The following is a 10,128-nucleotide window of genomic DNA, read 5'->3' as shown; positions in this document are numbered from 1 at the left end:
AGAGGGGGGTGTAGAGGGTATATGGAGTTATCCCCCATATATTTTCCAAAATTTTGGAATTTTTTTTTACATATTATATATTTTGCTTAAGTGCATGAGCTGGGCCGTTTCACGAGAAGGATAAATTGGTAACTTACATCGGCCCGCAAAATGTAAGCCCATTAGGTTTCAACCTCACCTTCTTCAAAAACCCTAAAATCTCATTTCTCTGCGCCTCCCACACTCAACAAGAGCCGAAACATCAAACTCTACAACCATGCCGCCCAAGTTGGACCCGAGCCAGATCGTCGACGTCTACGTCCGCGTAACCGGAGGAGAAGTCGGAGCCGCCAGTTCCCTCGCCCCCAAGATCGGTCCTCTCGGTCTCGCCCCAAAGAAGATCGGAGAAGACATCGCCAAAGAGACAGCCAAAGAGTGGAAAGGGCTCCGCGTCACCGTGAAGCTGACCGTTCAGAATCGTCAAGCTAAGGTCACGGTGGTTCCGTCTGCCGCAGCTCTCGTCATCAAGGCCTTGAAGGAGCCGGAGAGAGACAGGAAGAAGGTGAAGAACATCAAGCACAATGGGAACATTTCGTTTGATGACGTGATCGAGATCGCTAGGATCATGAGGCCTAGATCGATTGCTAAGGAGCTGAGCGGGACTGTGAGGGAGATTCTGGGGACGTGTGTGTCTGTTGGGTGCACTGTTGATGGGAAGGACCCGAAGGATCTTCAGCAGGAGATTCAAGAGGGTGAGATTGAGATCCCTGAGAACTGAGGAATCAAAAGAAAATAATTTACCTTTTTAGTTTTGGGTTGTTGTTGCGTTTTGTTATCTCTGTTTAAGAATATTTTGTGGTTTTGATTATCAGAATTTGAGATTGCATTTGATGTTCTATGCTATTGGTATCTACAATGTTTTGCCTATTGACGGTAGAAAGATAGGCATTTTCAGGCTATTTGATTTGATTTCTAGACTGGTTTTTATTTACCGCATAGGTATAGTGCTAAGTTTTCTAGGCTGGGTTCTTGTTCATCTTCAAATCTTTTTTTGAGCATGTCTTTGTGTTACCTTTGAACTCTTCCTCTTCATTTTGATTATCATACGATAGTTTGCTTCCATTTATATTTGGACTGTGTCTATGCTAAGTGAAGCTTTTGCATGAATTGTGAGTGGATAACATGGTCATTTGACTTCATGGAAATAGTTTTTGGTTTATTATACGGTGTCACTATTTCTGAATTACTCCGAATACGATTCTTCTGTCAGCAAAAGAAAACATTCTTGTGAGTTCTTGTCTGTTTGTTTGAGATTGCTTTCTCTGTTATGTGATGTTTATAAAGTCTTGATCTCCTTCATATTGTTCTTGTTTGATTTTTTTTTTGTATATTTTCAACTGGCGCATGTGAAGATTAATCATGCTCTTACAAAGTCAAATTCAATCGTTTAAAACGTTTCAACTCCGAGAACAAGATTTGGTGTTTAGGTCTTCAAAACTGATTGGATGACGTTCATAATCTAACCTAAGAATAAATGATTTTTAAGATCAAGGAAGATTTAAATGTGAAAAAGTTGTTTTCTCATTTATTCAATATTACTAGAGAGCTTCAAGCTGGTGAAGTGGTTTGTTTCTTCAAGCAATATCTTGTGACAACCTACCTTGCTCACTCTCATACTTGTGGCCTTGAAGTAGAACACCATCACTCGATGTTGCACCCAAAAAAAAAATTCACTTGGTAGATGTTGACTGGTCTTCAATAAAATCTTCTCTTCAGATCACCTCTTACCCTCCCTCCAAAATCATATGCCATATCAATGGCTTGTGTCAACCCAAATGAACTTTGGAGTGAATGACAAACCTCTGTCCCATCTACAGAAAGAGGCTTCTAACAACTGATCGTTGCCACGTTGCTCCTCTGTTTGTACAGAATCAGCTTCCCAGTGTTCTTGCTTGTGGTCGATATGCGAAACTCAAGTTACTAACAACCTTACGTCAAATGACATTTCTATTCTAAGCTTTTCCTTCAACCCTTCTAAGTGTTTGGTATATCCTCAGCATACTTTGGTACTGTGTGAAGAGTTCGGGTCTTGTGGTTAGTTGAATAAACAGACCTTTAAAACCAGTAGAAACACACAACATAGCAACTTCATTGAAAAACACGTACACAGTTCATAATGGCGACTGCTTATTTTAGATTAAACCATAGAAGCGCCGGGTCGCTGGAGCTAACTTCTACAGCTTTGCTCTTATACATGAGCAAATATTGTAGCAAACATAGAAAAACAACACAACATAAACTTATTAAACGACATAGTTTTAGTTTTTTAAGCTTCTTTTAGCTGAAGCTCTTAGTCTTCCCACCACTGATGAACAAAGACCCCATTGCTTCTGAGGCTCTTTATGACACTAGTGCAGTCTCCGTACCCACTGCAGTGAAGAAACAGTTCATCAACTGAGCATATCGCACCTGTCTTTATCAGCTCTGCTAGAAACTTCAGCTCTGCCTCGCTTGTGTTCATCTTCAAAACCAAGAAATCAGCAAAGCTCGCTGTTTCCTTGAACCATGCTAGAAAATCAAAGCTGTCATCTTCTACAAAAGGTTCATCTTCTTGCTCTCCACGGGTAGCTACTGTTCCTGTTCCTGCCAGTCCTGGATGATAGATGAAGGTTACACCAGGACTTTTGACGTAAGAAGTCAATATAGATGTGTTGTGATGCACAAAATAGCTGTTAAAAGCTTTCTTGTCGATAGGGTACGAGGGGAAGAACCAATTCGACCTCGGTGTGAGATGATCCGCTGCTCCAATATCAATATAAACCAGTCTCTTCCTAGAAGAGACGTCAATGAACTCAGGCAAGTAATGGATCCTTCTCTCAAAATCCGACCGTTTCTCCTCGAGAAGAGGCTCCAACAACCCAATGTAGGGTCTGTTATTAAGCAGAGATGAACAATCAGCCGGAAGTTCGTGATGATGAGATTGATCCAAAAGGATACTATCTTCACCATGTCTCCTGAACACAACAAGAACCTGTTCACCTAAGGAAGCAACATGAACAACACTCGAGTTCTTGAGCAGTGAAGAAACAGGCGAGACGGATCTAACCAACCCGTTAGAGTCAGACCCAACAAGCATAGCTCCGGTTCCACCAGGCTTAAGCACACGCTCGATTTCATAAACAAGTGAAGCAGGGACAGAAACCGTCTCAGAATCCATAGAGAGGACGAACCCGAAAGAAGCATCATCATAATGTAGCTCACTAGTGAACTTCCTGTGCTTGAAAGCGAAAACAGGCGGCGCGTGGCTTACACGAGCATCAGAGATCCCTTGCAGGTTCATGGCGAGAAGAGCTGAAACAGATCTCCGGCCAATACAGAGAGCTTTCGCGTCGTTACGCAGCAAGTTCAAACCTTTAAGCTCGGCGACGACTTGAGTAGTCAAGTCGATGTTCTTCTTACACTTCTCCGACTCTATAAAGTTCCAGATAGGTTTAAGGAAGCTGTTGGAGAGCAAGCCGTTGCCGGAGAAGAGAAACGGACCAAGAAACGCGAAGTTCACGGCGCAGTCATCGACCTTACGCGGGCGGTGGTGGTGGTGAGTCTCTCCTTGGTAAGCTCCGTTGAGGTTTCGTATGATGGATACGACGGAGAAAGCGCAGACGATCACGAGGGCGCGTAGGATCACGCGCCGACGGAGAGAGGTGGGCGTTAGTTTCAGCTTAAGCAGCTCAACGCCCATGGCGAGGAGGAAGAGAAGAGGAATCCAACAGTTAAAACAAGAATCGGATCTTTACTTACTCAGAAAGAGAGATTCAATGGAAGTAGAGAGATTCAATTTAGGAGGAGGAGGAAGAAGGAAGAATGATTTAGCGAGTGCAAAACCTGGAGGAGGTATGGTTTCCACCCACGAGGATAACTATTGTGTTTTGTAACCCTAGCCACACCCTTCTCGGTTCTCTTCTCTGCATCTGATCCATCTTTTTTCTCTTTACCCAACCATCAGAGATCTAATCTACATAGTACGTGTATGATCCACTTCGATGATGGTGATGAATGTTTCTTCTCTTTCGCAGGAAATTTCTTAGGCGAGATTTGGGAATTAGGGTTTGAGATTGGGAATCTGAAGAGTGAGAGAGAAATGGAGATAAGGCACGAGAGATCTCTGATTCTCGCGGAAGCAAAGGGATGAAGTAATAAAGTGACAACTGCGAAGAGGACGATGGAGGAAGAGAGAGAGAGAGAGTGTGTGGTGACGTCATCATGCCACGTGGTTTGTCGTGAATCCGTTCGATGTGTAACTGAATGTTATGACATTAATGTACACAATTACCGATGGACTGAATTCAGATTAAGAAAGAGATTACGTCAAAACAAATGTTTACTGGCGATAATACTGAAGCAATGGTATAAACTTTCTTTTTTTATATATATACTTCCATTAGTCTCGAGTTTATTCTTCTCTAATTTATTATTTTAAAAATCACGAAAAGTAGCGGTTTCAATCTAAATAAACCAATTCGATTTGGAACCTAATCGATCAAACCGATCCGGGTGGACCAAGCATTACAGTTTTTCACATGTCTGTCTTAATAATAATTAGGGTGGCTTATTTAATAGGTGTGGCTTATAGTTCGGAGAGTGAATCCAATCCACCGACACTTGGGATATCGACGTTATACGATTCTATGAATTTGGAGTAATAATTTTTGCAAAGAATCGAAAAAGAATATTTCTTGCAATTATTGTATTTTGTTACAGCTGTCACGAATCTTGAGTGGGTACCTAGACATCACAAGCTTAACCTAAAGCTGAATAGTGAGAGCAGCAACAACAACAAAAACATTATTGCATTTGCAACTAATCTCGGGTGATCCTTTTAGAATCTATAAGTAAACTCATTTTAACCACTCGTGTGGACAGTAATAAGGTTTTCAAACACCTTTACGTACGTTTCTATACATAGTTCCTGACACTTTGAGAGTTGAGACTAGGAATTAATTGTTATTAGGACTGAACACGGAACACGGATCACGGATCAGGTAACTAAACTGGAAGAGAGCAATAATACCCCATATTATGGCAACTAATTCTTGAGTGATCATCTTAAAATCTTTAATAAGAAAACCCATTTTAACTACACATGTGTGGAGTAATAAGGTTTTCAAACACCTTTACACATCTATACATAGTTACTGACACTCCTCTGAGAGATGAGACTAGGATCCGACAAAAATAATAGATGATGTCTTCTGGTAATTATCAAACAAGTACTAGTGCCAATTATGTTGTCACATCAATATGATCAAGAAAGGAGTGTGTATGAATAAGGGAAGAGACAAAGCAATGAATATTCCAAAAATCGGTGGGTTAGTGAGAGTCTTCCCTAGACTTATCTCTTGTCGGTCGTGTCACTGGTTTTCTTTTTTCTTTTCCACGATTGTGGTTAATAGTTAATACTGAACTCCAATCCCGTCTACTCGAATTGTTGAAAAAGTCTGGTGTCAAGGCAAAGAGAAGAATAAATAAAACATATGTAAGAAAATAATGATAGATTTTTAGTTTTTTTTTTTCCTACAAGTATAGTTAGGAAATATGAACTAGTAATGACTTCAGTAATTAATGAAAAACAAATGACTTCAGTACTTAATAATTTATAGAAACAAACAAAGGCCACAAATTTTTCGGATGCATGAACACTATATCTGCAGAGGCATCGTTTAGTGTCTGCAAAGTGAAAACTGAAGGAAAATAAAGAATGTCTTCATCTGAAGCACCAAAGTGTTTCATTATTAGCTTATGAAAGTCTTTTTGGGCATAAACTCTAAAAACAAAACACTTTCTTATAATTACATCAGAAATTCTCTTTAGTCTCTCACCCAATCTTCTCCTTCTCTATCGCCCACAAGTTTGTCAGAGCCTCCAATATACAGTCAGATTTCAGATTTTGATCTCTCTAAGAAAAAACACCAAGCAGAGATTTTTATTCACATGGTTTTTATTTCCACTTTAGATTGGAAAGAACATGACTATATAATAGGACCTGATTTTCGGACGGTATGATCTCTGTTATGACTTTAAACTAGAACCACCGATCTTACTGCTCAGCGAACCTTTGTTGTCTTTGGGGAAGCTTGTGCTCAACAGAGCAATTGCAGGATTTGCTTCTGAGCTGTTGGCTTGGGTTTCTGAGGCACTAGGCCTTGTCCAGATCTTTAAATGCCCTTCTCGGCAAGCCGTAACCACAGATTCTTGTGTGAACATCAAGCCGGAGAGGGGCTCGGTGTGCACATGGTGAGCTATGACCGGCGAGAGCTTTGGAACATCACGCTTGCAAGGAGCGGGTTGAAGAGTACCCACTGGTATGACATTGTCCCAGTGAGCGGATTGGCTTCCCGTGCTGTAAGTGGGTGATCCTCCAGGAGGTCGCCTAAGTGGTACCACTATCTCGTCCATTTCCAGGTCCCAGAGAAGTATCTGTGTGTCCTGTGGATTCAGTAGAGGAAAGCATCAAAGTGTGTGAGAGCATAGACTTTGGTAAACATATACTACCTCCGTTCCACAGATATAGATTTTCTAGTGTTTTTATACATTAAATCACTATAATAAATGTATTTTTCTGTAACTTTCAGTTTTCAATAACTTTTAACCAATCGTAATTCAATAAGTCAACTAATTTTTTCATTGAAAACACACAAAAAATCTATCTTTGTGAAACAATTTTTTTCTAAAACAATTACCTTAACGGAGAGGAAGGAATATATGCAAAGGAGCATGGAGGCATACCTGACCAACTGATCCAAACCGGTACATGATATGCTCTCCTGATCCATCTGTATTTGGTGACGACCAATAGGAATCAAACGCTACTCCACTTACCTGAGGCCAAGCATTCCAACATGAGCCAACTGAAAACTTTGTGTTAGAAAAAAAAAAATCACCGTACTAAAACCAAAAAAAACCTTACCCACGAGTTATGCCCCTCACCCCACGCCACGACCTTCCGATCATCCATACTCCAGACTTGAACCAGGTCATCTTCACCTCCAGTCAAAATGTACTTTCCATCCATACTGTTCATATAATCACTTTGTCAATGGCCAATGGCTAATATTCTCTCTCCCTACAATGCAATCTACTTCATACAAGTTTTGCCAAATGAGTTATATTCAGTCACCTCCAAGAACAGCATAGCAGAGCACCGTAATAACTTTTTCCACCACATACTAGCTTCTGGGTTGAGAAGTCAAAAATGCGAAGATAACCTGTAAAATGGTAAGAGAAACTTGATGATTAATTAGGAAACAAATAGAGAAAGAAGGAGAGCTACACAACGGAATAGAGAAGTCTTACCATCTCTTCCAACAGTAGCCAAGTGTGAACCATCATTTGAGAATGCAATGCTGTTGATTGAACCTTGACAGATATGCCATCTCGCAACAGGAATACTCTGCATGAATACTCACCGGAAATCAACAATGGTACATCCATATATACTCAAGAATAGAAAAGAAATAATAAAAATTGTGAAGACCACTAGCGACTGATGATACTATCAGAGGATAGACACCTATATAAGGATCTAAGGGTATGGATGCAAACTCAAGTACCTTGCTATTTTTTGCTTTGTCAACTGAAAATTGTGTAGGATCTTTTATAGCAGGAAACGTTGAATCCGTGGCACTATCTTTGTTCTATAAGTTAAAATTAATCAGGATAAAAAATTAGACAGGATCAGGCAAATAAAAGTAAAACGTAAAAAAAGAAAAACAGTTTTCTGATCTATGAGCTTGCCTTCTCATACACGTACAAATTGCCATCGGCATGAGCAACGACAAATGCTCCATCACCTCCAGGCACCCAAGCAATACTTGTACAACGGCTGTGACACAGCAACAAAATTTATTTTCAAAACAGAATTAAGTTTCAGGGTTGGAAAGGACTTTTAGCCAGATTCATGTTTCCATTCAGCAACTCTAACTGTTATCCTCAAAGACTACATCTTGTTCGGTAGTAATTTGACTAATATACTGTCTGTCATCAAGAGTTTCCAAGAGCATACATCCATAGCAACAACGACACAAAATGAATTATCTAAACGTGTTTCACTGTGGACTTATGTTTCATCTTAACCAACTAAAACCGTTCTCCTCGGAGACTACATCTTGTCTGTAATAATTTGATAAATTAATTGTCACTGAGTATTGCCTAGAACATACATCCGCTGGCACAACAGAAGATAAATTGCCTACGCTTGCCTTCATGACAAACACTAATAGGAGTACAAGCGAAAAAACACATAGAGATCCTTACAGAAAACAAATATAAACTGGCTAAATCGATTCGGCAGATGTCAACAGTCAACACGAATAATAGCACATTAAAGAGGTGGCAGTAACAAAATGAATTACACGCAAATAGAAAAAAACTCTTGCCTGTTATTCGCAGAGCCGTCCTTGTTATAATGCAGTGCTCCAACTAGCTTCTTAGAGACATCTTGTAACTGCTGTCTCAGCGATACAGTGTACACTGCAATAACACAACATTACAAGAAACCCATCAGACACGTCATCTTGATCATAGATTTTAAAAATTCAGCTCAAAAAATTCTACATTACCATCCCCAGAATTGAGCCCAATAAGTAAATCATGTCCATCCTTAGCATCCGGATCAAAAGCATGGCACATAGGGTTTGAATTACTGAAATGGATAGACTTTACTGGATCCTAAATCACCAAAAAAATTCCATATCCATTACAACCAAGTCTTGAAAAGAGAAAAAAACAACGATGAGCAGTAATTTACCTTGTCTTGTGAGTTCAAGTCACAGATAAAAATAGCATCACCCACATTGAAAACCAAGTAAGTTCCTTTCCCATCAAAGTTTGTATTCGTCGTAGAAGTGCTAGAATTAGAAGCAGCAAAGGAGCCACTAATCCTTGAACTTGTACTCACATTTTTGCCACTTCCATTACCTCCAACGAAACTAAGCGCACGGTTCCCATTTCCAGTGCCTAGCAATCTCGCTGTCGCAGAACGGAATCCACTACTGGAACTGTAACCGGACGAAGTACCAGTCGGAGTGGAAGGAGCAGCTCTTTCCTTAAGCTGAGCTAGAGTTACCTGGCAACGCAAAAGGGATCTCTCATTGCAATGCTAGTGAAACCCATTGATCAAGTTACAACCTTTAAGCATAATCATAAGGAACCACGCAAAAGGAAACTCGGAAAGCAATGCTAGTGAAACCCAATTGACCAAGTTACAACCTTTAAGAGTTGCAACTCAAATTTCAGTATCGAATTTGCAATTGGGCAAGTCAGGAATCAAAACCCAGAACGCATTCCAATCGGATAAAAAACCAAATCTTTTCACCTGAGTAACGGTTTTGCCATGAGCGTAGTGAAAGAGGCTGGATGAATGCGTCTTCTCGTAGTGGAGCTTGTACTTGCCTTCAGGCGTCTTGAAATAAGTCTTAATCCCCGGCGACTGAGGATTCGCGGCAGGTGAAGAGGAGGAAGGTGGCGCTGATACCATTCCATTACAAGTGTTCATCATGTTTCTTCTCTTCTCTACCTAATCGTCTATCCAACAACACATCTGATCAGAAAAACTCCATGACCCTCTTAGGGTTCTCACAGAGATCGGAAGAATACAACAATCCCTTATTTCTTCCTCTCTTCGTCCTCGAGATAGTGGAAGAATCAAAATTTCTATCTGTTTTATCGAATCAAAGGGTTATTATGAAAGTCATATTACCGAATCAAACTTATTATCAAAGCATTTGACTCTCAAAGCAATTAAAAAGTGAGATGAGATGATTGATCCGATGGGTTGGGTTTCTAAAGAATATAGACTAATTTAGGCCCAGTTAAAGGCCGTATACCAATTAAGAGAGAGTATGACTAGTATAACTTTTGAAAATTGTTGCGTTTACGTGATATTTGTGATTGGTTGATTATAAGATATTAGAGTGGTTTAATAATAAATTACCCGTATTAACATATTATAATATTATAAAAATATTAAAACATACTATTGTAGTAAAATATAATAATTATCAATATAATATGATTAATAAAAATATTATGTTTATTTATAAAAAATTTAAATTAGTTGAAAGTTATAATTTTAATAAAATTTGTTTTGAAGAT

General features: G+C 39.6%; 4 protein-coding genes across 4 annotated transcripts; 1 reads left to right on the top strand and 3 right to left on the bottom strand.

Annotated features, from left to right (window-relative positions):
• Positions 1-198: 198 nt before the first annotated feature.
• LOC106320969 (60S ribosomal protein L12-2) lies at positions 199-938 on the top strand. Its single transcript, XM_013759303.1, has one exon. The coding sequence runs from the start codon at positions 257-259 to the stop codon at positions 755-757; it is 501 nt and encodes a 166-aa protein (XP_013614757.1). The 5' UTR covers positions 199-256; the 3' UTR covers positions 758-938.
• Positions 939-2,106: 1,168 nt separating this feature from the next.
• Positions 2,107-3,799, bottom strand: LOC106320971. Its single transcript, XM_013759306.1, has one exon. The coding sequence runs from the start codon at positions 3,716-3,718 to the stop codon at positions 2,330-2,332; it is 1,389 nt and encodes a 462-aa protein (XP_013614760.1). The 5' UTR covers positions 3,719-3,799; the 3' UTR covers positions 2,107-2,329.
• On the bottom strand, positions 3,702-4,183 carry LOC106320972. Its single transcript, XM_013759307.1, has one exon. The coding sequence runs from the start codon at positions 3,954-3,956 to the stop codon at positions 3,846-3,848; it is 111 nt and encodes a 36-aa protein (XP_013614761.1). The 5' UTR covers positions 3,957-4,183; the 3' UTR covers positions 3,702-3,845.
• A 1,540-nt stretch (positions 4,184-5,723) lies between these two features.
• Positions 5,724-9,743, bottom strand: LOC106320968 (dystrophia myotonica WD repeat-containing protein-like). Its single transcript, XM_013759302.1, has 12 exons — positions 9,350-9,743; positions 8,783-9,100; positions 8,595-8,703; positions 8,412-8,505; positions 7,771-7,858; positions 7,587-7,670; positions 7,330-7,426; positions 7,154-7,241; positions 6,944-7,049; positions 6,763-6,855; positions 6,020-6,462; positions 5,724-5,932 (listed from the first exon to the last, which is right to left on the bottom strand). Exons 1-11 carry the CDS (start codon positions 9,530-9,532, stop codon positions 6,046-6,048), a joined length of 1,677 nt encoding a protein of 558 aa, XP_013614756.1. The 5' UTR covers positions 9,533-9,743; the 3' UTR covers positions 5,724-5,932; positions 6,020-6,045.
• Between the last annotated feature and the right edge of the window lie 385 nt (positions 9,744-10,128).

Source organism: Brassica oleracea, unplaced genomic scaffold (assembly GCF_000695525.1).
Source record: "Brassica oleracea var. oleracea cultivar TO1000 unplaced genomic scaffold, BOL UnpScaffold01156, whole genome shotgun sequence".
Classification (NCBI taxonomy): Eukaryota; Viridiplantae; Streptophyta; class Magnoliopsida; order Brassicales; family Brassicaceae; genus Brassica; species Brassica oleracea.
This window is presented reverse-complemented; position numbering and strand designations above follow the sequence as displayed.